Source organism: Mesocricetus auratus, unplaced genomic scaffold, assembly GCF_017639785.1.
Source record: "Mesocricetus auratus isolate SY011 unplaced genomic scaffold, BCM_Maur_2.0 Super-Scaffold_100025, whole genome shotgun sequence".
Lineage (NCBI taxonomy): Eukaryota > Metazoa > Chordata > Mammalia > Rodentia > Cricetidae > Mesocricetus > Mesocricetus auratus.
This window is the reverse complement of record NW_024429206.1, coordinates 19221143-19248631: the sequence shown is the minus strand read 5'-3', so window position 1 is coordinate 19248631 and position 27489 is coordinate 19221143. Positions and strand designations below refer to the sequence as shown.

The following is a 27489-nucleotide window of genomic DNA, read 5'->3' as shown; positions in this document are numbered from 1 at the left end:
TGCCATGTACTCTGCATCTTTATTTTAAATACTCTTACCATGGCAGAGGAACAGAGTTCCTTTCTGCTCCATGTCTATAAAGAACTCCACGGGCTTGGATTTTCTGGGACTAATTAAAAATATGAATTTGGACCTTGTTCTAGGAGTCATTTGTGTGACACTTTTGGTGGCAATCTTCATGGGAAAACAGCAGTGTTTTTTTGGGGGGAGGGGTTTCAAGACAGGGTTTCTCTGTCGCTTTGGAGGCTGTCTGGAACTCACTTTGTAGACCAGGCTGGCCTCGAACTCACAGAGATCCGCCTGCCTCTGCCTCCCGAGTGCTGGGATTAAAGGCATCTTCCACCAACGCCCGGTTGAAAACAGCAGTGATTAGTCTTACTAGAGACATGCACACAGACCTCAGGAATCTGTTGAATTGCGGATTCAAACCAACTGCTTAGCAGTCCCCCACCCCCATACCTTTTCTAGGGATGTTAATGAAGAACTGCTCTGACTCAACACATTTGAAATGCGGCCTGACTTGCCACATAGCTCTGTAGGGGTCTCCCTTGCAGACTCCAGTCTGTTGGGATGAGGTAAGATTTCGGAAGGGCATGGTCAAGAAAAGACTGCTCTCCTCAGTGTGACCAGGAAGCACAGGGAACCAGGGGACAGGCACTCCCCAAAAAGCCACCTTCCCATGGACCCACTTTCTCCAGCCAATCCTGGCTTCTAAGGGCCTGTTTAGCTATGAACTGACTCGAAACTGTCACCCTCCCCATCCAGGCACTTCCCAAGAGCCCCTCAGATGGCAGTCAAGCCCTGAACACATGAGACAGTTTTAGGCTCAATCCTCAACAAGAATTGTTCTGAGTAGGAGAGAAAACCAGGCTGTTTATGGCAAGATGAAAATAACAGTTCAAATCCATCACTTTAAATCTGACCGCACAATTATGTAATCACAGCCACTGCTGCAATGTTATTCATGTAGAATTATACTGTTACTGCATTTAAACAAAATTCTCAAAATAGGGAAAACCAGCCAAGACCTCTAGGATAAATGTTCTCTATACTGGTAACTTTCCTGGCTGCTCTGAAGGGTATTCTCTGGCCACCGCCTAGGGGTGCATCGGCGGTGAGGCAACTAGCCACACCACGCTAACATTCCCTTATATCCCATTGGGCTGCAGAGAGACAATGCTATTCCTCATCCTCAGCCCATGAGGTGGTTCTGCCCAGCTTAGGGCAGGTCTCTTCCTCTCAGTTAAACTTTTCCTAACACCATCTCCAACAGGTCCACAAGCATTTCCATACAGAGTCAAATCCCTTCAGGTCCACAAGGAAGGGGAACCATACTTATTCAACCTTTATGATAACATTTACAACCCACCCCCCAAAAAAAATCAGAGACAAATCAAAGTTTGATAATGAGCTAGGTTGAACTTTCTCCCCCAACCTCTTGCTTGAAAATGACTATATAAGTTTATCATGATTGAGGCTCCTCCCTGCCTCAATCCACCACAACCTCACTGAGCTGAAAGTCTAAAGCCAGTATCCTTTTGGGAGATATCATACACAGAAACGCCTTTCCTACTGCTTTAAGCTTCATCAAAAATTATCAAAAGTGAGTTCATAAAATACAGACACTCCCACATCACTGGTTAAAGGAACACAAACTGTAGTACAGCACCTTCTAGCTCGGAGTCACTCAGCCAAGGACAGAGGCTCCCGCATGGCCACGCTGCTGACGCGGCAGAATCCGTACCTAACACATGTGCATGCCCTCTAAATGGACTGATTCCAGGATTCCAACTTAGGAAAGAGATGTAATCAAGGATGGATGAGCGAGACACTTCCTGTGACACGGTGTTCACTTTCCCACACACAGTCCTGGGAGAAGTGGCATCGATGCCAGCCCTCCCTTGCTCAGTCACCTCCTCCTGCTTGTCCCTCAGAGGCTCAGTAGCCACAATGACATTCATTTTCCCACCTTGCAAAGCAGGGCTTCAGCCTAGACACCAAGGGATGGTTTTTATATTCCCAGTTTTTCCTGGCCCCCTGAACCCCTCACTGGCTGGGTTCTTTGTGGAGGTGAAATCCCCTGTGTGTCTACTATCACCCCCTTCCTGGGTTCTGGGTCCCATTGGTCTGGGATGCAAGGCCTTGTCTTATACCCTGGGGCTTGAGAGTCCCTCCTACTCAGATAGCGTGTTCTGCCTGTAACTTTTCAACCCAGGATGAACTGAGGCCCAGACAAGCACACAGCAGCTGCCCGCTGGGGAAGACGGGAGGTCCAGTGCCTCCTGCTTGTCTGCTTGTCTGCTGAGCTCTGAATGTACCTGGTCCTGGAAGTGGACCATCATAATCTGCTTCTTGCAGTAGGGAGAGGATGGAGAAGGCTGAGTCCCAGGCATCCCTGCCATTGTGCTCAGATCTGGGCCTCCCAGAGTGTCTTCCCACGGACTGTTGAATTCATGTCAGATTTGGGTAATGAATTCTGTCTCAAGAACCCGGCAGTCTCTGGTGACACTCTGTTCTCCTTGGTGACAGTTTCCTTAGAAAGAAGGTACCACTCTGGTCACAAATGCAGCAGCTGCTCTGCCTCTGGCCAGAGCTCTGTGTCTGTTTCTGTCAGTGTCTGACTCTATCATGCCCATGACTTCTGGGTACAGCATGGAGCAAGGGGAGACTTGGGCTATCTGAAGGAATGACCACCAGGAGTGATAGGCTAAAAGAGGGGCTCCCCCCCCCCGGTGTATTTCTCCTCTATACCCGTCCCTGCAGGAAAAGGAAGGGTGTGCCGGGGTCATCTGTACTATCAGGTAAGAAAAATCTAGTCGGCCCACAGAAGACAGAACAGACCAAGCCAGGACCCAGTGCTGTCTGTGACAAGAACATCACAGAGCCTTAGCTTCTGAGAGCTGAGAGAAGAAAGGGTAGGGTGGGGGGGGGGCAGTAAGATAATTAAGGCCCACTCCCTAGGAGGGAGTCCTTGCCGGGTATTACAGGCTAACTGCTGCCTCTTCCCTAAACAGACATGATTCTTAACTGCAGTCTAAATGCTAACCCATATCGCCACAGATAAGTAGCTCTCACCCCTCAGAAAGCCACAACTCATTAAAATGCAGAGAACAAATGACCATGGGGTACCTGATCCCCAGCTGATACATCTACAATACGGCTCCTCTACCCAGGGCCCAGGGAACATCAAGAAAGGGGGTGGGGTGGAAAGACTTCAAGAGCCGGAGGACCAGGACATCTGCTGTGAGACGGTGTCTTCTATAAACAACAGGGAAGCTGTCACCTAAGTGGGACCTGCACGATGACACCCCCAGGTGACAAGCCAGCGTGGGTGGGGAAAGCTCACAGGCACCACCCCTACATGAAGAGCGACAAGCAATCGATGGCTGCTTAGAGAGGGCGAGCAGTTTTCCCCAGGAACAAGGCAAGCCAGGTTACACAACCCCAAGGGGTCAGCCCTAAAACACACGCAGTCATAAAGAACCCTTTACTACCAGGTATTGAGAGCTAGGAAACCTAATAATTCACACAAGATGCCAATCTACCCGCGCATGCTGTTTGGCCAGCGTTACCCCTACCACGGGAGGCTGGTGTGGAGCCGAGGCAGGATCACGGGTCAGTGGGATTGGCATGCTGGTGGGAAGGATGTGCTGACTGGCACGGCGTGAAGCTGCATCTCTGGGTGCTTGTTTCTGTGGATTGGCTGTGATGTCATGAATTCCAGCTACTACACCATCCTGACCCCCAGGATACATGTTATTTGTGGGGTGCTACACCTAGTGCAGAGATGACGGATGGCTAACTGGGGCTGGGACTGAAGCAATTTTGAAGAGTCTCACCAGGCTGGGAGAGCTTCCGGTGGTGCAGCTGCCTTTGAGTCACCCATGCACACCTGTAAGAAACCCCAATGCTCACCCTGGCTCACCCGTGCACACCTGTAAGAAAGCCCAGTACACACCCTGGCTCACCCGTGGACCCAGATGGAATGACTTCCTTGGTCTGTTAGTGGCCTTTTGGGAATGAACAGGTGTTCTGTGTGTGGCCCCAGATCAAGACATGTAGCAATCCCTGCTGACGACCATACAGAAAGTCTTTATTGTTTGGGGCACAGGTCTGGGCTAGCTTTAGACTCATAGTAATCCTCTTAGCCTCAGCTTCCCCATAGCTGGCATTTCAGATGTAAACCTCACATCTGGTTAAAAAAACTGACTACAAAAGAAAACAGTGGAACCCTGGAAAGCAGAATTTGTCTAAGGAGTCTCATGGTGGGGGAAGGAGAAGGATAGGACACAGGTGCCAGCCAGGGTGAGCTTGTGGCCTAGAAAGAAATCTCATGACTTTCTGACAACCTGTCCGAATACCTTGCAGGAAGAATGAGGCCCAGGCAATGGTGGGGGTGACACCCTGGCCATACAAGCTTAGCTATGCAAACCCCTTGCCCTCTGTTTGAACCTTACTTCCAGATCCTGTGTCTGACACCCTGAGGATGGCTTCCGGTTACTGGCTCTTTCTCTTTCTGGGTGGCCACACTGAGTAATTCTCCCTTTTGTGGTTTTTCACTAACTTGCCTGCTTCATTGGTCTTTGGGTGATGTGAATGAGCCCAGCTTGGCAGGGCTGGTAAATATCTAGCCTCTAACCCTGACAACTATGGTAACGGAAAGGCAGGGTCTCCTGTTAGCATGAAGAACCACCCTGGGAGGAGCCCTGCAGCAGGGCCCCACCACAGAGCCAAGGCAGGGTGGCCCTCTCTGGGTGGCTATGCTACCCTGGGAGTTTGGGTCCCCAGGGAAACCTCCGGGTTGGCTCTCCCACCCTACCAAAGGAGTATTTTTTTCTTGGGGTGAGGCTTACTACCTTGCACACCTTGTTTGAGGGAGTCCACCTGTACCAAAGGCAAAGGCAAGATAGGCCAGACCCTGTATACCAAGCCAGTCCATCCCTGCCCTATTATCTCTGGACAAATCATATGTATCTGTCCAAGTCCTGATTCTTAGTATAACCTAGAACCCAGGTCAAGAGACAACAGCCGGGGACACTGGGTAGGGGCATCAGGGATGGACAAGAGCCAGGCATCTTTGAGAACCATCTGAGCACCTACAGCCATGGCATGCCATTTCTGGAAATGGCGATCAGAGTATATTGTAGCTCTGAGGACACTGTAGCCTTCCCTCCAATCCCCGGAGAATGAAGCTGTGCTGGCCTGTCAGGCATCCTGATCTGAGTTTGACACTGATACTGTCCTTCCCTTCTCAGGGCCTGACAGTCAGAGTGTCTCCCTCTGATGCCAGACACAGGAGTTATCTTTCAGAACTGTAAGGAGACAAAATGCTTTTCATTGACAGAGCATCAATAAGGCCAGGTCTGAGAGGCATCGCAGAGAAAGTGAGACGGAAACTTTATTGAGCTGTGCCAGGGGCACACACATCACGGATGAGTAAATCTCACAGTAGCCACACTTCAAGCTGCTCTCACGACATGCAGAACTGCAAGCCTCCTCTTTGCAAAAGAGCCAGACAAATGGATGTTGTCACACCTGGTGTGGCCTGCCTGTCTCACAGGCTGCAGCCCTGCAGACCCCAGGGACAGATGCAGTTGTTGCTCCCATAGCTCATGCAGACACTGGCACCCATAACCCATACATCTATTTGTCTTTTGGTGAAGGTCTCACCACATAGCCTAGGCTAACTGTGAACTTGGGGTTCTCCGGTTTCACTTCCCGAGTGCCGAGACCACAGGCATGTCCACCACACTAGACACATTTACATTCAGGGTGGAATTTTACCCATGAGAGATCTCCACTAGTTCAAAAACAAAAAAAAAACTAGCCAGGCGTGGTGGTGAACACCTTTAATCCCAATACTCGGGAGACAGAGGCAGGCAGATCTCTGAGCTCGAGACCAGTCTGGTCTACAGAGTGAGTTCCAGTACAGTCAAAGATACACAGAGAAACCCTGTCTCAAAAAAGAAAAAAAAAAAAGAAAAAACCAAAAACTACCCTGTTAAATAAAGCAATGGGCTCTAATTTTACTTGATAAGAAAATTGCAAAACAAACAAATAACATTCACTACTTTTCCATCAGCCTTGCCAGCCTCTTCAACAACTCTTTTCATTCTTTATGACCTAACTCTTAAAAGAAATAATGAAAGGCACCCAGCCTTTACCTGTAAGCCTTGAGGTGTCAGAGACCACACAGCACCTGACTACGATGCTGCGGGTATTCTTGCCTTAACTCTTTTCCTCCTTTAAACTCAAATGTGCACAAAACAAAGTTAGCAGCGTTTGGTAGGATGTGCTCCCAGGAACACCTCTGAGAACCTGCCAGCACGGCTGCTTTAGGAAAGTCTATTTGTGGTCCAAGGGCCTTGCCAATGCTCTGCCAAGCCAACTGTCCCAACACACTATGAGAAACAAAGCAAACATTAAACCTTAGCTAAATCTATAGCTACTACATACCAACACTAGAAACAAAACTGTGGCTCCCCAACCCCTCCCCAACACCCCACTAGAAGGATAATTGTGTGAAAAGTAGAAGTGGAAGGATTGGCAGAGTTCCAGAAGGAAGCCAGCGTGCAGGCCCTCGCTGTTGGTTAGAGGTAGTAGAGGCGGTTGGACAGGGAGAGGTTCGGTTCTCTGTGGATGCTCTGGCCCACAAGGAAGGCCAGCTTATGTGCATACTGGCAGGGTGCAGGGACTCGGATGACTCCCTGTGGGGGGAAAGAGGGCCAGTCACTGGGTTGAGCTGGGTGGGACTCCCAGGGGCCCTACCACAGCAGGCTCAGCAGGGCAGGTGGTCCTGACTAGGGCCCTGAACAGTGCTGCTGAAACTCACAGGCCAATTGTAGTACACATGGCAGAGCTTGTAGGTCAGCCGCTGGATGTGGTCGGGCTTCAGGCCACTGCTGTCATAGATGACATTGTAGTGTGTTGGGGAGACACTCCCACTCCTTACTGCCTGGCTCACGATGAAAAAGTCATACCTGGAAAGGCGGGAAGAGCCAGGCAAGGCAAGGGCATGCACTTTTTATGAGGAAAAACCTGTGCTCTAAACAACCTCCTTTTTCCTCCAGTCCCAGTGTGTCCACAACGTCCAGGACAGGCTCTTCATGAGCCACCATGGCAGCGTGTGCAGAAGACTCTTGTTTCCATGTGTCAGCACGCCAAAGCCACAGAGTTTGCTGTCCACACTCCTGGGCCTTGGGTCCCTGCATGCTGGAGGGCGGGAGTGAACTCCCACACATGGGCACACAGCAGTGGCACAGAAAATGGCAGAACCAGTTTCCTCCCTGTGCGCCCATCTTAGTAACAGCAATGCAAACATTTAATCACTGAGGCTCAGAACAAAGGTGCAAGAGTCCGAGGTAGAGCAACTGTACAGTTGTGAGAACCCAAGCTAACTGCATACTGGGAAACCAGACATCCAGCAGAGGTCTTTGTTCCCTGGCACCCACCAAAGAGTGCCAGTCAGAAGGCTCCTGTGATCTGACCCTACTGGAAAAAGGAAACTAACCCTGAAATACTGACACCTAACTAGATAACCAGAAACCAGAAGGAGTCTACACTGAGTCTGTTTGGAAGAGAACGAGAGTCACACACTCAGTGATGTGCCTGCCAGGAACAGAGGAGCTCTGACCAAGAGGGAGGTCTATGTGTGTAGCATCCAAACTGCCACCTCCAAAGGTCCCTGCCATTGGCTCCAAGGGCTTGAGTGGCTCTCACAGATGCTTGAGTGGTATCTGGTGAGAATACATGTCTTCTACTCTTAACTCACATGGGTGTTGTCCTTAAGCTCATAGGCTACCAACCCTCTTCTTGTCTAGTGGCCTGAACACTCAGTGACAACACTAGGCTCTGTGAAGGGCGAGAGAGGCCTCAGACAAAGACTGGCCCTCTCTGGGCATCCACCTTATGTTTGCCCTACTTTGTTCCTGAAGTCACAGAACTCCTCCAGAATCAATTCCATACGCAACCTCTGAACAAAAGAAAAATCCAAAAATTGTGTATTTCAAAATAAACCCCCTAATTCAATCACATAGCTGAGAAGACAGCACCAAAACATTTTTGTGACCATCTCTGGGATGCCAGGGCCCACAAATGCTTCAGAGTTCAGATTTTGGAGCATGTGCCTTACCCTGGAGAGTTAAGCAACCAATGTGGTTTTCAGTGTTGCTCTACTGTTAGCAACAACTTGTACATTTGAGTCAGAGAATGTGGTGGCATTAAGGAGGTTCCCAGTCCTAACCTGCAATGCTGGAAGTCTTCTACAGCCTCACACTCTAGAACAAAGGAGGCTGCAGAATGGGTGGTAAACTGCTATGCCCCAGGGACAAAGCTACCTTCTTGGACAGCCATCCCAAGCCCAGAAGTGAGGTGGTGTCGGTCACCAGCGATGCACATCTGTCTACCTATAAGGTTGAGCCTGCCTGCTGTGCCAGCCTAGCTCCCTCATGCTTTCTAACTTTGAAGTCGGCTGCAGGCTACGGAGCTGCTGACACATAGACCCTCTCATCACCCTGACCAAGCACCACACATCTAAAAATCTAGGAGGAACAATCTATGGATGGGTTATATATTTCAAAGTATAGATGCTGCCTGCAGAAGCTGTTCCTAAAGTCTGAAATGCCACACACAAGAAACCTCTCAACTATCAAGGAACCAGCCAGAGGGTGCTACCTCCTGGGGTCTCAACACTGAGAATCCTGGCCTTTAGGGAGCATGTCAGGACCAGCTTAGCTGAAGAACTGGGACTTCTAAGAAACACAGCATCAGGAACTGAAAACAAACAAGCTAACGTTGATAGTCATGAGGCCCCAGAACTTACCACTCTGGCCTAGTGACCTCTACATCGATGACTGTCCCTGGAAGAGGGTTCTGGAGTCTTCCCCCAGACTGTGCAAAAAACCTGGCATTGACACGCTTCTTCACCACAATCACGGTCAGTCTTGGGCTGAGGACAAGGAGGAACATGGCCATGCTGAGTTGGTGGCCTGTCTAGGCAAGAAGTCACATGCTCACGCATCCCTTAGGGAAGAGTCCCCACCCTCTTGACCCATCATCTCACTGCATGCTGGAGGAGGGTCAGAACCTATCTCCAGGATAGACCAAAGGCCAGGAGTAACCTGGAGGTGGATAATCATATGTCTCTTGTGGGCCCCATGACAGGCACAGACTGAGTCTACTATGCCTGTCACGTCAGAACACTGCCTTTGTCCCGTTTCCTAAGTACTTGGTGTCAGTACTACAGCAGGCATTTTCTACTGTGAGACCTGTCTAGGAGAGTGGGTTCAAAGGCATGTACACACTACCACCAGCTTCCCCTGCATTGCTCATAGTAAAGGATCGTTAGATACACAGCCAGAGCGCGAGGCCTCGAGGCAGTTCTTCTCCCTAGGGGCAGTGAGCAGTCTTCCAGAAGACTCAGCACCTCACCCTCCAACCTCTTGAGATGCTCCTCTTAAACTCCTTGGGACTGTCACTTGTGCATACACAATCCACATGGAAGTCAGTGAATCAGACTGCAGAATGAGGCTGCATCTAACATGATTGGCAGCCCTGATCCAGATAACATCAGCTCCTCCCAAGCTCAGACATGACTGACCCCCATTCTCAGGCAAAGTGAGGTCCTAAGAGCACACTACTCAGTATAAACTGCTCATCCTTCAGTGATTGGCAGCTCCTGAGGCCTTGGGCATGAGGCTCATGTGGCCCACACTAGGGGCTTCTCTTTCACAACACGGTGGCAATGAGCAGGCAAAGACTTTACAGGAGAAGCAGGGCCCTGCCAGAGATGTCACCAGCTGCCTGTGAAGCCTTGCTGTTGGCAAACCCTGCCAGCTGCCTGCAGCTCTTGGTAGAACACAGACGTAGCTGGGTCCTGGGTCCATGTGCTGTGAGTCGCAGGGCTCAATTTCAAAAGTATCTGCTTGCCTGGACTGGGCTCACATCAGGAAGCTCAGGGCGGTGTGTCGGCAGGGGCTGCTGAGGAGCACAGAAAGTGCCCTACCCTGAGCGAACCACAGGAGGTGAGCAGTGCCGAGCTATAACTTAGCCAGACCCAGTGTCAGGGAACAGGAAGGCTGCCTGCTCAGCCCTGTCTCCAGCACCCATCCCTACCTTCAGCCCAATTCCCATGAAGCCCATGTACCTGTCTCCTTGCCACTGAGCAACACTGACTTCAGAGTGGGCAGCCATGTCTGACCCATGAACTTACTTGTAACCTCTCCCGACTGACTTGAGACAGTCCAGGAACTGTGGGACCTCATAATTGACCAGGGTCTTCAGCTGTCCATCCCCTACACCGTCCCGGTACACAATGACACGGCTGGGCATATATTCATTGCAGCCACTCCAAGCCCTCAGAGCAGCTGCAAAATGTGAGGTAGATTTTGCATTCAGACACAATACCTATTTCTTCCAGTTCCCAGCCACTTTCAGGATCAGCCCAAAGGCCGCAGTCAGGATACAAGGGTACACACACCCACCTTGCAAGCAGACCTTGAGGCCATCTACCAGTTCCTGTCCACGGTCTTGAAAGACGCAGCGGGAGAACCAGCTGTTGGGGAAAAAGCAGGGTGGTGAGGACGTGGGTCCACCAGACTCAGCTGCTCCCGGCTTCCTAGGAATCTTTCTATGAAGATTCCTTCCATCTGCCCCACATTCCCAGAAGTTCTCAGCTAAGCAGGAGAGCAAGAGATTGTTCTCAAGGCACCCATGGCAGTTTCCCAAATTCTAATGCAACAGTGTAATTTCTTCAGCAAGGGACAACTGAGTGACCAGAGGGGTCACCAGCCACCACAAGTGCTGGCTGCTGTGTTCCTGACAGACCATGTGGCTTTCCATGCTTCCCCCTTGCTCCCCAAGACCAAGGCCACAGCCATCGACATCTACAAGTAGCATGTGGCCAGGCTCCAGACTCCACTGCTGTGGGCTATTCCCTCATTCCATAAAACACATTCCATAAGCTAATATTGAAAAGCAGAGGACTGAGTGACCTGGGCTGTTACACTGAAAGCATGAGTCACACACATTCCATGGGCCAAGACCATCTACCAAACCACCGCACTTTCAGAGTTGGCCATTTGATTACAGTCACAGGGTCATGGTAGAGAGCAGAATGGTGAGGCTGAGTGTAGCAGGACAGGGACATGAAGGCCGGTCCCATGCTTCACGGTGCCACGGCTGCTCCCTGGCTCACCGGGTCATCCCTTCATTGATACTGGCAACGAATCCTGCGATGGACCTCCGCCCAGCTGTGGTGTCATGGTAACAGTCGATGCCCACAATCATCGCCAGCTTCAGCTTTAGTGAAAACAGTGTCATTTAGCTGTGGCAGGTTTTGGCAGCCACGAGCAAGGCTCCTTTCCCTAAATGCCCACACAGTACCACCCTGTCTCCGACGAAAGACTCACAGGCATGTCCACCCGCCAGAGCTCCCCACCCATCTTGCAGTTCATCTGCAGGGCGATCTTGGTGGCGATGGCCATAACTGTTTGCTGCTTGCCCAGGGTCCGGGCTACCACACACTGACTTGGGGTGGGGCAGTCTGTGCACAGGTACTTTTTGATGGCATCGTATTTGTCCTTCCGATTACTTGACAACAGACAGACGACCTAAAAACAAACCAAGCACCTCATTACAGAGAACCAGGGTGCGGAAGACCAAGAGCAAGAGGGACAGACGAGCCATTTGGTGAAAAGGACACTTGTCAGCTCAGTCATGTGGCTAATCAGTAGGGCAGGAGTAACATTATAATGCTGATTGTTTATTCTAAGTGACAGGCTCTTAAATGAGAGGCACTGCGCAGAAAAAACCTGGGCAGTAAAACAAAGCCACTGCCACCTGAGACCAGGGCATGGCACACTACTGGTGAGAGTGGTTCAGGACAAACAGAACGCCAGCACAGCTTTGCCTCATGGGTGGACAGACATGCAACTCTCTGAGCCGTAACCCACAGCTCCTTCAGAACCACGGCTATAAACTCTAAAGCTCTGGCTCGGGAATCTGGACAGAATGTGAGCTTTCCCAGGAAAAATGTGCCGATTCTGAGGACAAAGGGTCCCTGATCAGAGTGTTCCCATTGCCCAAACTCTGAGGGTCCGCATTCAAGCTGCTAAAGTCAAATCCAGCTTGTGACTCACAATTCCAGCTCCCAGTGTCCACCCAGACTCTTGTTTTTCAATTCTCTCTGGTCCCCAACAAACTAGGTTCCACGTACTCTCTACATTACTCGAGGTGTCATGGCAGCAATCTATCTGCCTGTGGCTGGGACATGGCAGGCCACTGTTCAGGTCTCCAGCCATGTGGACAACCTGTTCCCGCACCTCCTGAGCAGGAAGAACACACTACTGAGGGCATGGGTGCTCCTGTGCCCTTCACTGCTTCTGCAGCAGCCAGATATAAGCTTCCAGCTGGCTCTTCAAGGTAGCTTCCGTTGGCTTAAGGTTTGGACTCTGCTGCACCAGTGTTCAGAGGTAGGATCTGGGCACATGACTGGACATCCAGGGTTCTGACCCTGTTGGTAATTAATCTGCCTACTGAGCCATGCCTTAGTGACATTGGGAGATGGCAGAAATGATAAGAGCCGAGGCTGGGTGGAAGTAGGTTGTGTCACCAATGAAGAAGTCTCTGGTCCCTTTTCTGTCTGCTCTGGGGCAAGCAACCCTGAGTCTCCACATCCTCCCTGATGGGATGCCCTGCTTCACCAGTCCAGAGGCCATGGAGCCAAGTGATCCTGGGCAGAAACTCTGAGACATGAGCTACAGTCAGTCTTTCCCCACTAGTATGTGCCTCAGTGATAAGTCTGACCAGTGCAAGACTAGACATACTCCTGTCAGCAGCTGGCCATGGTGCATTCCCACTCATGAATTTCTCTTTACCACGGCCATAGAGCACTGTGTCCCCTTCACTGGAGGCCCATTCTCCTGTTTTGTCCACCACGTGTACCTCACAGGCTCCCACTAAGGTACAAAGGCAATGGGGACCGCTTCACACCACTTGCTTCAGGTCACCGTCACCACAGCCTTAAGCCGGAACGGTTACTGGCTTCACAGAAACTGTTTTGTTTGATTATTGAAGGCCGATGACTTTATAAAGCCATTGCTACCAACTCCCAGGCTAATGAGGTCTGTACTGGTGGCCTCAGGATTTGAGGAGACAGACCAGCAAAATACATCAGAATGTGGGGCATGTTCATGGGAAACTTGAAGAGATATCAGTTAACTGGCTAATTTCTAAGTCCAAGTACGCAGGACCCCCTCCCTCACATGGCTGAGGGGAGTGGGTGGAATGAATTTCCCAGAGTGCTTCCCTTGTAGGCAGTCTCCCACCTTTAGCTTGCTGTGAGGACAGTAAGGAGCTCATACCAGCCTGGTTGCTGCAGGAGCCCTGACTCCACCCACACTGCTGAGGTGCTCAGTGACCTCCCCCACTCTGTTTATGAAGGCCCTGATCAAGCAGCAACCAGATGAGCAGCAGCATGGTCACAGATCGAGGCGGACCAGCTTTTTCAGGAAACACACAAACTGGTGTGCCTTGTGTGAGTAGGAGCACCAGGTGACGGGATCATGGGCCCCAGCACAGTGATGCCACAGACAGCATGCCTGGGATTAGTGGCCCAGGTGACTGTCTACACTTCCAAGACCAGTTTAAAACTGTGATGAAGTTAGTGCTGGGGAGTGTGAGGACGGGAAGATGTTCTTCCCAGTGGTAACCCAAATACTGCAACCTCCGTGTTCTCTCCAGGCACAACTCACACCGCTACTGTGAGGACTCCTGCAAGCACACATGGGACCTGCTGTCACCAGCCTACCTCGTCACCATTCCTCTCCTGGGTGCCAAGTCTCACGTGACAGAAGGATGGCACTCACCAATGTCAAGGCACCCCAGCTCAGGAGAGGTGCCCATGGCAGCATGCTCTGTGCTCAGCAGCCCATGCACACTGGCCTCACCCTGGGGTCTGCAGTCGGGCTGCTGACCACACCCTGTGACCTCCACAGCTTCTAGAACCAGAGCCTCAAGGCCAAAGGTGGCCTTCTCCCTGGCTTCTCACCTTGTGCAAGGCACAACACCCACCTGGGCATCAGCTCTGCAGCCTGACTGAGGTCAAAACACCTGAGCTCAAAACCTCAGTCCTCTGTCCCCTGAGCACCCCCACCCCCGTCCCAGCACGGTCTGCATCGAGCAGCTACTTACTATCTGAGTGTCTGATGTCACCTTCTGCTGCAAGGCTCTCAGGTAAGCTTCTGTTCTGTCATCCACCTCGATCCTAAGATCAACAGTAACGATGGGCGGTATGCAACCCTCAGACCTTAGCACAGTCAACATCCCTGCACCAGTGCCAAATGGTACAGACACAGGTTAGATGCTCAGGGAAGGGTGTGGCTAACAAGCGGTGCCACCATCCTGGTTTAAAGAACTTCTCCCTAGAACATCCCTGCCTGATCTTTTCTCCCATCCAATGCCTCTGTGTTACGCAGAGCCATGGACGATCTTAGAGCTGTCATGAGCTCACTGGTGCATCACTTTGGAACATGCTCCCCCTCTTCTGATAACTGCAATCACTCTGCAGACGGGAGAGTAGTTGGCCCCAGACACTTACATGATCGCCTTTTTCATCTGGATGCCCATGGCCGGAGTGACTTTGAACAGGTTCTGGATCAGGGAGTTGGCCGCTTCATAATTCCTGCGGGTATAGATCAGCAGCCAGTTATCCAGTGGCTTCACGCTGATCAGCGGTGCGCCTCTTGTTTCTTTGGACCAGTCTGCAAACTGCGGGTTGTAATCAAACTAGAATAAAGGGCAGAGATGCTACTGTCAGCTGTGATGAAGACACTGGTCTTGCACAATCCCATCATACATCTGGAGCCATATTCTACCACACTTAAGTTTGAATCAGAATGACAGATCAAGTCCCCAATGGAAAGAAGACAACAGATCCAGCTGGAGGATCTTCCTGTACCATACTCTTCTGCGTACCCAGGACAAACTCTCCATCGTTCCTCCCAAAGACTTATTGAAACACTTAAGTATCATTTTCCTTATACTAAAGGTATACAAATTAAGACTCAGACTGGGGGTGGTGGCTCATTGTTTTAATCCCAACAATCAGGAGGGAGAGGCAAGTAGCTCTCCACGTGGTAGAGGCCAGCCTGGTCTACACAGCGTGGGGCAGGGAAGGGAGGTGAGCCCCTCGATGGTAGGTGGTGTCCTCTGCCAACAGCAAGTTCAGGAACAGCCTCTGGTGGTCACCATTACAGCAAATACGCAGAGCTTCTAAGGTCCCTGTGAGTCTTCTGGCGCTTCACCTGCTAGACTGTATCTTTCAGTCCTGCCTCGGTCAGGATGGTATGGATTGCTAGAAACAGCTCAAAAGAGTAGGTATTTGAAGCATTTGATTTCATAAAACTATTTTTGAGAAACCCTGTCTTGCCTTCTCCTGAGGACAAAACATGAAAACACTCTAAATATTTAGCATGACTCCTGAGAGACTCATGGCCCAGGCAGAGATAAAGCCAATCTAACCGGACTTCTTGGCAGGACTTTCTGCACCCCAAGTCCTGTTGCTTACTTCAGTCTCCCCCCTCACCACCACCCCTGCCCTGCCTGGGTTCTGGAACTCACTCTGTAGGCCAAGCTAGCCTTGAACTCATCCACCTGCCTCTACCACCCAAATGCTGGGATTAAAGGTGTGCACCACCACCTCTCAGCTTTTTAGTCCTTTAGCAGATCTTCACTTGTCCTGAGGGCTGGGCTTTGGGTTCTGCATGCACTAGAGTCACGGGCTGCCTCTTGCAGAATGACCCTATCAAGTAGCTCTGGCGATTTCCCAGAGTTTGCAAAGAGCCATCTGGTGCATGGTGGGCTGTCTCCTGCTCTGGTGAGAATTAGCCCAGACACCATCCCGCCAACCTTACCGTCTTCCCACCCTGGTGGATCTTCTCAGATTGCAAGATTCTTCCTGAGAAGGACAGCAAGTTCGAGTCAAAGCTCAGGCCCCAGTCGCGAAGCTCCCTCTGCACATTGTCATCCCTGTGAGTTGAACACACGGAGCCAGCACTGCTGAGCAGGCAGCAGTCAGGCTGGCCGCCCACATTCCGGTGGACAGAGTGCCACTGTGACTTGCAGCACACTTCAAGGCCATCCCGGGCCTAGAACACACACACAGATGAGCGTCTTTCCACCCCTTGAACAGTCCCAGTGCCCAAACGGCTGCCCCAATGAGTGAGCCAGTCTACACAAGCAGGGAAATGCGTGTCTAAGAACTGCTTGCTCTGCTCCGTCCCACTGCCTTTCCCTGACAGGACTGGAGAGGACACATGTGCATATGGAGTTTCATTTCTTGGCTCCCTGAGAAGAACTGGTATCAGGAACTCAGGACAGCCCTCCACAGCCCTACCAACACAGGAGGCCACACTTCCTGCTTCCCAGATCCCTCCCAGACCCATAGAGAACCCAAAACAGCAGCAAGTGCCGAGCTGGCCTACTTGTGGATGTAGTCGATGAGGCGGCCCACCTCCCGCTGCCGCTGCTCAGGGGTCAGTCGTGTGTGCACAGCCAGGTCCTTCATCACATTGAAATCATTGCGCATTTTATCAGTCAGGCCTGCAACCAGAGAAGGGCCGATGAGGGCCTGTCAACAAGACTGTGTGCCCCCAGTGGGTGCAGACAGGGGTGAGTGAAGAGAAGAGGGGAGCACTAAGCACCTGTGAGGTAACAGAGCTCTGGGATGAGCATGGCTGGGCCAGGCAGTGCGCCTCCGGGGCCTCTCCTCCGCTTGGGCTGGCTTACCAGCACTGGCTGCTTCAAGTCCGTGATTTCCTGGTTGTACTGCTGCTCAGGAGGAAAGGAAGGCATGCTACACACCAACCAGGGAGTGTGGCTCATGGGTGGGTGCAGTGGATGCCTAGTTAACAAGGGAAACTGAGACCCAAACTGGGTTAGATACAGTGTCACACCGTCCTGAGGGGCGGTGTTCGTACTCCAGTTCTTTCCGCCCACTGAGGGCCTGGCCCAGCTCTCCCAAGTGGATGAGCTCCATGTAACCAAGTCCTCAGGACTTAGCTGTGGAGACCAGCCTTCTCAGACTACTGTCATGATGCTCCCAGCCCCAGGGTGTGAAGGCTCTTTCCTGTCATCTATTGTACCACGAGCTGCTTATTCTACAGCCATTTTAATATTTAATTTAGATTAAAATATTTTCACTGAGCACAAAAGGAGTGTCATCACATCCAAGAGCCATAGTTGTGCTAGTCTAGTCTTAATGCCCACCTTAGGGCAAAATGTCACCAGTCAGCCATGCCATCAGAGAATCTGATACATGTCTTTGCTTACTCTGCTTTAAAGAACTAGCCACTAGAGTTTTAAAAAAGCTCATGTTCCCTCAGACACTGTCCTCACACACCACTAGACATGCATGGCTAGTATGGCAGGAGTTTGAGGTCTCCCTGTCCCCATTTCCTTAGAATCCAGCCACAGGATCCAGGTAGGTAGTGCTGGAGTCTACAGGTGCTGGGATGACCCTTGGTCTCCTGTCATCTGCCAAGCAGCAAGCTATTCCTTACGGAGACCTCTCTAGGAGCTGGAAAAAGAGATCCCACTACAGTGGAGCTGCTGGCAAAGGCCAGGAAAAGCTACAGGCAAGGGACCACAGCAAGCTGCTTGCCACCGCTGGCAGTACCTGTCTGTCCCAGATACACTATCAAATGCAACCATTCTTCTGGACAAAGCTGCTAGGGCAGGGTGCTTCTGACACGTGGGGAATTTCTCGGTGATGCAGGCAAGACTAAGCAGGGCCTGTGCTCCTGGACACCACCCAAGGGATGACCTACCTTCCTATAGTACTCCAGGAAGCTGACCTCCGAGCCGTCTGCCTTCTTGAAGGTGCTCTTTGGATTCTGGTCCCAGTCAATGTCATCCACCCTGTAGGTCTTGTTGTTGTACCTGTGGGCATCTGGGACATGAGGCCCCAGCTCACATTCCCAGTCCCCCTGGAGATGTGTGATGGGGAAGGGCAGGGGGAGGGACTAAACAATGGCTGGAAACAGGGAATGGAGAGGGGAGAAGAGCAGGAGGCCATGACCTTCGTACGTGACCACAGGAGAGACAAGTACCACACATCCGACACATCTGGCTCCCTTCTGTTCACCTCTGTCTGACTCCCCCGGTCCCACTCTCTAGCCCCGGGCTCTTGAGATGGAGCCTTACTTGGTGAGGACAATCAAGCCTATAAGCTCCTTTGACACTTGCTCCTGGAACTTGTGCTCCTCTGTCTGCTGGTACAGGTTGAACATGAAGTCCAGAACAGTCTCACTGCGGAGGACCTTGTGGCTGACATCCGTGCAGAGCATGATGTTGTTCTCATACTGGAGGATGGACGTCGTGAAGCCAGGCCAGATCACCAACCTGTCAACACAAGGTGAGTCAGGTGCAGCCTCATGCTTCCTCCCCTCCCCCCCCCCCCCGCCCGTGTCTGAAGCAGAGAGTGCAGAGCCAGCTCACCTCCTAGTACAGGATTCTAGACAGAGCCCTGTCTCTTCCCTCAGCTTCAGCTTGCTAATTATACTCTGACCTGATTGAACCCACCCTTACCTTGGGCCATCTAACACCCTGAGCCACCATGTCTCAGCACCCTCAGCTGCTGCTGCTGAGGACCGACAGCAGTGTCCATGGTCCGTCCATGCTGTTGCCTGGGATGGGCCTGATTTGTAATCTAAGCAGTCTGGTATGATCTGCATCGTTCAAGCCAGGTTACGTACTTCCTAACTCATTAGCACCAACAACAGGCTGTTTCTAGTTTATAGAACACTGCAAAGTCTGTACAGCCTGAAGGATGGTGAACTTTTCTACAAACCTGTGATTTGGAATATCAATCGGATCACTTGGGTTGTAATAATTCCGTCCTATTTGTTGCAAATTCATGATTTTCAAGAGCCTACAAATTGAAAGTCAAAAGAGTGAGCACAGCAAATCCTAGGGGCTACCTGGAGCCACATACATTCAGCAGGGGTGGCAAGCTATCACCCCTAGCCAGGCCAGTCATTTCCAAACTGCCTAGGAGTTAACATTCTTAAAATGTCTAAAACTTGGAAAAAATTCAAGACACATTTGAATTGTATTGGTTCCATTTTATCATGATGCAACAGGATAACCCACCTGCATGCTGTCTGTGGCTGTGTCTAGCTGCAGAAGCAGGGGTGAACAGCTGACTAGTGCTAACTGGGCAGTTTTCCTTTGAAGAAAAATGCACCAAGCAAATGCATTCCCTGGGGTCAAGTATTCCTCACAGTGAGCTATCCTTCCACAGTGAGCTATCCTATCCTTCCACAGTGAGCTATCCTATCCTTCCACAGTGAGCTATCCTATCCTTCCACAGTGAGCTATCCTTCCACAGTGAGCTATCCTTCCACAGTGAGCTATCCTATCCTTCCACAGTGAGCTATCCTTCCACAGTGAGCTATCCTTCCACAGTGAGCCATCTAGAAGTGGAGTACATTATGAACCCAAATGCTGCCTCATTTAGATGGTTTCTCACAGGGAGGTGTCTTCTGTAGGCCATGTCTTTGTGTGTGTGTGTGTGTGTGTGTGTGTGTGTGTGTGTGTGTGTGTGTGTGTGTGTGTGTGTTATGTGTGGGGTTTGTGCAGGTGTGTGTACCCAATGCATAAGCAAGGAAGGCATCAAATATCCCTCTCCACACCTCACTCACCCCCTTGCAGGGTCTTACAGTGAACCTGGAGCTAGGCTGGCAGCCAGCAGGCCCAGTGCCTCTGCCTTGCCCACCCCCAGCACTGAGGCTACATGCAAATGGTCATGCCTGACTTTTTGTGGGTGCTGGGGATTTGAATCCAGGTCCTCACACTTGCACAGCCATCTCCTGAGTTCCTAGAACATGTCTCCTTATTTGCAAAGTGCACTGTGTGCACCAAAAGCTGGCTGCTTCCCACTTGGTTGCCCCCTGCCCCAGCAGCCGCCCACCCGGCCTGGGGAAGGAGCAGTCGAGGTGCTAACAGCTCAAACAGTATTTCCAAGGCATACTGTCAGCACTGCTGGGGAAGGGGCAGAATCCTGGAGGCAGATAAATTAACTTCCTGTCAGAAACCCACATTTGAAAATGACCACGTAGCGCAGACATGCTAATACCTCCCACCCCAACACAAACCACGGTGCACACACGCTGCCGCGGCACACACCTCCTGAAGATGATGTTATAGAACTGCAGGCAGGTGGGTGAGGTGGGCGGCAGCTCGTTGGTCAGGGTGATGGTGATCCTCACGTGCTCCCCATTCCGAGTCTGGCTGAAAACTTCTGTGACCTAAAGTCAGAGAGGTGAGAACCCAGCTCTTACCTTCTGTGGAGAAAAGCATGTCCAGGCTCCTGCGGCCCCTGCACTAAGACAAGTTCCCCCGAACACAGATTAAGAGTTGGCCAAGTAGCTGACGGCCCTCAGGTAACTTTCCACAGCCCTTCTCAAGGACACAGTGAGTCATAAAGGACCTCGAGGGGTCCTATGCCCCTTCCAGATCCTTTCTGAGCTTTGCTTTGAGGTGGACACCCCCAACCCCTCTGCCAGTGGAGACATTTGAAAATAACCTTGTGCTGTAGTCTCTTGGGTAAAAACAGTATTGTCCCATCAAAAGCATGACACCTTCCAATAAGGTCTTCATGCTGGAAGAGCAGTGCAGAGCGCAGCCTGCGGGCCTCCATCAGGGGATTATAGTCGATGTGGTACTGGTACAGGGCCCATTGTGGGCGTGAGGTCAGCCGGAAGTGGTTGGTGCTTAGCTTCACGATGATGCCTGAGGAGCCTGAGGAGCCGCCACACACAGTCAGTCCCTGGCATGGTTATGCTCTATGAAAGCTTTCCTTCAGACACAGCAGAGCTGAGGACAGTGATCAGCACTTGCCTTCAAGACAGCTGTCCCTGGGGAGCTTCAGGGAAGACCACATACCCACCACAAAAATGACAGATCTCTGTAGAAGGGGTTTATGAAATGTTTAGCAAAACCTGCCAGAAGTCACAGCTAAGACGTACACCAGATGTGTGGCCACAGCTGTGTGTGTGTGTGTGTGTGTGTGTGTGTGAGAGAGAGAGAGAGAGAGAGAGAGAGAGAGACAGACAGACAGACAGACAGAGGGGAGGGGCTGGAGAGGCTGCAGCTGCTGAGCAGACCATCCCCTCCTCCCTGAGCCAGAGCATGACAGCCCAGTGACATGAAGAATGCCCCCTGGAGAGGTGCTTCTGTGAGCCCACCTGTCTTCGACTCTTTGACATGGTCAAGGTTCTGTCTGGTGTTCACACCAAGGTCATGGAAGTCTCGGCGACGACCGCCTCTCTCTGCCAATGACAGCTCCTGAAACCCAGCTGAGATCTGCAGTTCTTCAGAAGAGAGGAAAGCAACTCACTGATTGGATTGGGTTGGAGGACGGCAGTATTCCCAATGGCTCAAGGTGGGAGAAGCACCCCGCTCTTGTCCATCTTGTGACCTCATCCTTCACAGAGCTATCTACCCTGGCTCTGGCCACTCTAACAGACCAGGTGCCTGGGATATGATACCAGGATCTGAGGCATGGATTTGTTGATTGGGAAATAGGTTTTCCTAATCTGAGTCTCACAGCCTTCATGTCCTCTGTAGGCTGGCATGCTGTAATTACAGCTGCAGGGAGCCAAGGGGTTAGGGTTTTGACTCTATAACCTGGGTGAGAACATACATGAGTGTGACAGGTAGCCTCCTGACTTCTCAGTTCTGCTTATACCCAGCAGTAGGGGCATGTACACCCCCGTACTGGGTCACACTGGTCACTAACAATCTTTGTGCAAACAGTCCTAGGAGTCTAAAGTTACCAAGCCATTCCATGTGCAGTGTGTACACAGCCAGAGACCTAAAAACAAGAGCATGCCACAGGACAACCCTGGCTTTGTGGTCTGGTGGTAGCATTCTAGCTGGAGTCATGGGTATGGCTCTTATAACAGCAACTACTAGTGGACTTCCCAGAAACCAATCTCCCCTCCTTCAGAGGAGGAAGATGTATGTGGGGAGAAATGTCCCTCCAAGACAAGACTTCCCACTCCGCTGGCAGCCGGGCACACTTTGGCAAAGTGCCTGAGAGCTGGCAGTTGCCTGTGCTGATTCTCTGCCCAGCCCAAAACAAGTGAAGACACAGTAAGTCAACCCCATAGTAGGGCTGTGAGGAAACCACTACAGATGCAAGAAAACATGCTAAAAATGTAGGCATACCCAGGCCACGTCTGAAGTTTAATTGTGTGTCGCTGAGATGGCCCTGGCAAACTTCAGTCTCATTTCCATCCTGCATGTGGTGGCATCCATGCCATCACTCTGCAGCTTGGTGCTGGGCCCTCGTGGAAGCACCCAGAACCCTGCACATGGCAGTGCTTCCCTGCCTCCCTGCTTACCTTGTGATTTGGACGTGGCTCCAACTACCATTCCTCTCTGTCGTCCTCGGCCAACCAAGTCCCCCTCTGCGGGTGACTGCTGAGGTCTCGGTGGGATGCACCCAGGCTGCTGGCTCTGCTTATGCATAAACACAACTGAATTCCCGTATGCCACAGGGTGGACACCAGAGAACTCATCAGTCCTAAACTAGTCCCCGGCATTCAGAAACTTAGTCATTAAGCATATGATTGTTAAAAGGAGATCTGAGTCAGGCAGTGGTGATGCACACCTTTAACCCCAGCACTCAGGAGGAAAGGCAGGTGGATCTCTGTGAGTTCAAGGCCAGCCTGGTCTATAGAGCGAGTTCCAGGACAGCTAGAGCTGTTACAGAGAAACCCTGTCTTGAAAAATCAAAAAAGGGGCAGGGGGGCGGATCTAAGTGAGACCCACCAAAAAAGGTCTTAACTCCTCCCAGCTCCCAGGTTACATATGCTGCGGATGGACCCCAGAGCCTCCTGTATACTGGACAAGTGCTCTACCACTGAGCTCTAGGACAAGTCTTTTAATTCCCTGCCACAGGCCACACTGCCTGGGTGTCAAGACACTGCTGAGCTGGAAAAGGTGGGTACTCACCGCAGCAGCCCCAACATGCTGTACCGTCTCCTGACCGCGGGCCCTGCCGCGGGCCCGGGCTCGGGCTCGGCCCGTCATCTTCTGCCAGAGAGGAAATAACTGTAGATAGCGCTCAATGGGTCCATGTGTATTCAACCATTTTGTCACCAGTATTTTAAGCCCCAAATTCTGTATGGTGGAATCTTTCCTATTAAGGCTTTGCTTCATGCATGCAGGGCTAGTATCCCAACATAGCACTCTTAGGGAAACCGGATACGCACTGGGGACTGTCCACTGTGCTAGATGGCAGTGCTCAAGTGGAAATGTACTGTAATAAAATACTTTGTTTTCAAGGGGGCTAGAGGTAGCTCAGCAGCCAAGAACCCTTTCTGCTTTTGTAGTGGACATGGGCTTGGCTAGCACCATGGCTCACAACCACCAGTTCTGAGGGATCTGATGGCCTCCTCTGGCTTCCACAGGCACCAGGTACACACATATGCACACAGGTAGGCAGGCATCTCACACATGCATATAAATCATAATGATACATAATACATACATAATAAAAAAGATTTTGATTAAGACTTAGGGAGCCAGTGTGCAGAGGATTGTGGTGTTGGGACAGGTTCCTTCTTTCCCAGGTGGGTCTATGTGTCACACGCACCAATATAACTCAATGAAGAGGGGCATTTCTAGCACCTCAGAGAGTCCTTCCTCAGACCCATGGTTCCCTCCAAACCCTTCTTCAGTTCCAACCACATCCTGAAAGGAGCTTGCCCAAACCCAAGGCACCCCATCTCCTGTATCTCTCAGATTCCTATCCCCACATGTGCATGCCTAGCCATGGTCTACCAGGAGAAACTACAGGGATGTCTCTCTCCAAGTTGCTCCTATGTCCTACGTGGGTGTGAGCAGCAGGCTCATCACCCACCACAGGGAAGAAGATGAAGATGGGGTCATCCGGGCTCCAGAGCCTCAACCTTGAGCAAGCACCATGTGGACCAGCTCTTTTCAAAGCACGTCATACACGGTTATGTCAGGTGCAGCACACCATGGCTAGTGTCAAGTGTCATGCTAAGCACAGGTACCTACTGTCAACCCCATGGCTCGGGGATCAGCTTTCTGTTCTGTGAACTGAAGAAACCTAGTGCATCCTTTAAGGGCGGGGCCAATGACTGTCTAGCCTCATCTTTTCCCCACAGCTCCTTCCACAGGCCCAGGTGCCCCACTTCAACTCCACCTGGGGTGTCGTCAGTTTGTTCCTTTGTGCTGGGTCCAGGGCTTGGCCTGCTGGCAACGACTACCTGATGTAACATTTAAAGGATCCCAAAGTGCACCAGTAAGGGGCTCAACAGGGGCCACCTACAGGGGATGTCCTCAGAGCTGCCTCTGACTGGCAAGGATGTACTGCACGCTGGTGGTGCAAGCTCTATGGAGAGGGAAGTCTCCTCCTGCGCTGCCCCAGACCCGACACAACCAGTGCTGCAGGGCTGTCTGACCAGCATGCAGAAGTTGGTCCTACAACAACTTCCCTGGGCTCACCTAGTCAGCTCAGCTCAGGTTTTCAGCTTGGCCTCCTTCCAGTCCCACAGATGTCCCAGTCTGGATGCTGGTGTGGACACTCCTGAGGGAAAGAGCCAGAGGCCCAGCCAAGTGAGAACAGCTTCAAACACAGCTTCCATACCTAGCAACACAGCTCTGGCACTAGCTTACAGACAAAACTAGCTCCAGCTAGCAAGAAAAAAATGCCATTTCATGGAGTGCTTAAGGCTGGCAAAGATGCTAACTTCATGGTACGTGGGTAGTTTGCACCAAGAGAAAGCAGAGGAGAAGATGCCACTGTTCTGCCTAGCATCAGACCATGCCACCAGAGGACTCACAGAGGATGGCAATAATTTAAGGTGCCAATTTTCTTCCATCCCAAAGCGCCCCTTACTTTCCCTCCAGCCCCCACATCTGGAGCCCTCAAATTCCTGCCTGGAGGAATTTGTATCCCCAATCTACAAGGCTACTCAACTCCAACACCTACCAGCTAACTTTTTGGCGCTAAACCACCTGCCCACTATTTTGTGGTTCCCTGGCTCTCATCCCCGTAGCGCCAACTGCAAGAGACATCACCTTTTCTTGAATTGATCCCTTTATCTCCAGAGGTCTGGACCCCACAAGGAGTTGGATATTTGGGTAAGAAAAGCCCCTGTGGCTTGATCTCAAAGGCACCCTATGAACTCAGAGCGCACCATGTAAGCTAGCCTAGCCAGCTCTCTCTGGATGTGGTAACACCAGCAGTGGCAATTACTGGAGTTCTATGTGGAAGACAGGTAGGCTGGTAGGAAAACCAGTTATAGAGGCAGGGAGAGAGGGCTGGGGACTGCAGCAGGCAGAAATGTGATTACGTGATTGGTCATGGAGATGTAGGTACCAGGCCCAGACACAGACACGGAGAGACACATGGAGGAGGCCCAGAAACAAGGAGAAGGGAAGCCAGGCAGGAGGAGGGACATGGACCAGGCTTCCGTCCTGGGAGAAGAGGAAATAAGGCTGGGAACAAGAAGAGGCAAATGGGCCCTCAACAGTGAGAGGAGAGGACAAGGTCCAGACAGAGAAAGAGGTACAGATGAAGCCCAAACAGAGAGAGATGTAGGAACCACAGACACACAGAGAGATGGCGACCAAGCCCAGGACCTAGTTGGGGATCAGGCCTGGGCACAGGTCTGTCGAGGCCAAGGCACAGGTGGGCACAGCTCAATTCCAGACCCTGATAATTGTGGTCCAGCAGCGTCCGGTCCTCTCCTGCCCCCGTGCTCAGCCCGCCTAGGTCCGCAGCCCCTGAGCCCCTCACACGGCAGGCTTCTCGCGGGTACCCGGCTGCTACCACCTCACACTGCTGCTGCAGCACCTTCCGCAGCACCTGCCAACAGCCCCAACTGCCAGATCCCTCCGCCCCTCCACACAGGCCCCCCAGGGCTGCCACCTGAGACTTCTGGGTTAACGGCGAGGCAGACACGTGCTGCGCCCTGATTGGCTGCCACACAGGTGGCGGTTTTGCGTGGGGCGGGGCCTCGAGACCCCGCCCAATACCCCCTCCTCCTGGTCCTTGCTCCAGGTGAGAATCCTCACTCAATGGATGAGATTGCACCCAGGTGTCCTTCCAGCAGCCTGCAAAGAAAGAGTTGGACCACCAACTTTAGCTGGGCTTAAAAATAACAAGCCATGCCTGGTGGTGGTGGCGGCACACGACTTTAATCCCAGCACTCGGGAGGCAGAGGCAGGAAGATCTCTGTGTGTTTGAAGTCAGCCTGGGCTACTGAGCAAGTTCTAGGACAGGTTCCAAAGCCACACAGAGAAACCCTGTCTCTAAAAGTGGGGAGAGCACAGGCCATTACACCCACACGTCCCAGATTCAGTAAACATGGTAAGGGAGAAAGGAATTTTCTTTTTAAAAGTGTTGGCATATTTGGGGTATGGGGGAGCATGTCAGTTAATACCAGCATTCTGGAGGCTGAGGCTGGAGGACTAGGGGTATGGGTGGGGCAAAACTAACCTGGTATATGTAGGGAAAGAAAAAAAAAAGACAATCTCACTTAGTCTTAGAAAGTTAATAAGAAATGCCAAGGCACTTGAAGCAAAGCAGTTTGAAAAACAGAATAGCTTCATAATGATTTTTTTTTTTGAGATAGGGTCTCCTTACATAGCTCTGGTTGGCCTGGACCTCGTTATGAAGGCCAGGTTGGCCTCAAACCTGCAATGATCCTCCTACCTCTGCCCCCCAAAATTCTGGGATTATAGACCTGTGCCAGTGCGCCCAACACTTTCACTTTTTTAACACTCAAGTCATGATTTGAAAAACTACTCAACTTTTTCATTGGTGACAAGCAAGTTGTTCCACAAGGGTGCCAGTAGATGGTGCAATAAAGCAAGAAACTTGCATTTACATTGCATCCAGGAACAATCCTGTCATGAATGGACAGCAGTGGAAGGAAGGGATGACAGCATCCATGTGGAGTGTGGAATGGCTTGGTACATGAAGCACCAAATGGCCAGTGATAAATACCTGGGACGTGTTACGACCACGAGCTGCCTGCAATGCCTTAGGCTCTCCCAATGACGCCTTCGTCTGATGTCACCAAGATCACCTCAAGTTTTTAAACTACCCAGAGAAGAACTAGGAGAGCATTATAATTTTAACTTTTTTCCTATATTGACAGCTAGGAGTATCAGTTATTAGGTACAACTATACCTTCACAGGTACGGTAGCACACACCTGTAACCTCAGCCCTTGGGTGGCCGAGGCAGGAGGATTGGCAGTCCCAGGCAAACAGGGGGCTACATAGCAAGAACTTGTCAAACAAAACAGCAAACGATCCTGGTATGGTGGCGCACGCCTTTAACCACCACTCTTGGGAGGCAGGGGTAAGTGGATCTCTGAGTTCAAGGCCAGCCTGGTGTACATAGTGAGTTCTAGGCCCAAAACAGCAATAACAAAATGGATTC

General features: G+C 51.4%; 1 protein-coding gene across 7 annotated transcripts in view; it reads right to left on the bottom strand.

Moving 5' to 3' along the window:
- Positions 1 to 5380: 5380 nt before the first annotated feature.
- Positions 5381 to 27489, bottom strand: part of Piwil1 (piwi like RNA-mediated gene silencing 1) — a 45857-nt gene continuing 23748 nt past the window's right edge. For 3 of the 7 annotated variants that reach the window (XM_021233344.2, XM_021233346.2, XM_040731579.1), the window contains exons 3-23: positions 24541 to 24622; positions 23020 to 23100; positions 22407 to 22521; positions 21246 to 21371; positions 20585 to 20799; positions 20185 to 20306; positions 18848 to 18928; positions 18202 to 18399; positions 17826 to 17937; positions 16701 to 16827; positions 16482 to 16599; positions 15912 to 16026; positions 14597 to 14784; positions 14191 to 14263; positions 11409 to 11609; positions 11195 to 11298; positions 10482 to 10552; positions 10211 to 10364; positions 8822 to 8947; positions 6833 to 6980; positions 5381 to 6707 (exon numbers count right to left, since the gene is read on the bottom strand). In XM_021233344.2, coding sequence (XP_021089003.1) covers positions 6591 to 6707; positions 6833 to 6980; positions 8822 to 8947; positions 10211 to 10364; positions 10482 to 10552; positions 11195 to 11298; positions 11409 to 11609; positions 14191 to 14263; positions 14597 to 14784; positions 15912 to 16026; positions 16482 to 16599; positions 16701 to 16827; positions 17826 to 17937; positions 18202 to 18399; positions 18848 to 18928; positions 20185 to 20306; positions 20585 to 20799; positions 21246 to 21371; positions 22407 to 22521; positions 23020 to 23097 — 2589 coding nt within the window. In that variant the 5' untranslated portion in view covers positions 23098 to 23100; positions 24541 to 24622 and the 3' untranslated portion in view covers positions 5381 to 6590. Of the gene's footprint in view, positions 6708 to 6832; positions 6981 to 8821; positions 8948 to 10210; positions 10365 to 10481; positions 10553 to 11194; positions 11299 to 11408; positions 11610 to 14190; positions 14264 to 14596; positions 14785 to 15911; positions 16027 to 16481; positions 16600 to 16700; positions 16828 to 17825; positions 17938 to 18201; positions 18400 to 18847; positions 18929 to 20184; positions 20307 to 20584; positions 20800 to 21245; positions 21372 to 22406; positions 22522 to 23019; positions 23101 to 24540; positions 24623 to 25116; positions 25266 to 25680; positions 25702 to 25752; positions 25929 to 27489 lie in introns of those variants that run through there. The other 4 variants (XM_040731580.1, XM_040731581.1, XM_040731582.1 and 1 more) reach the window with 4 other exon arrangements.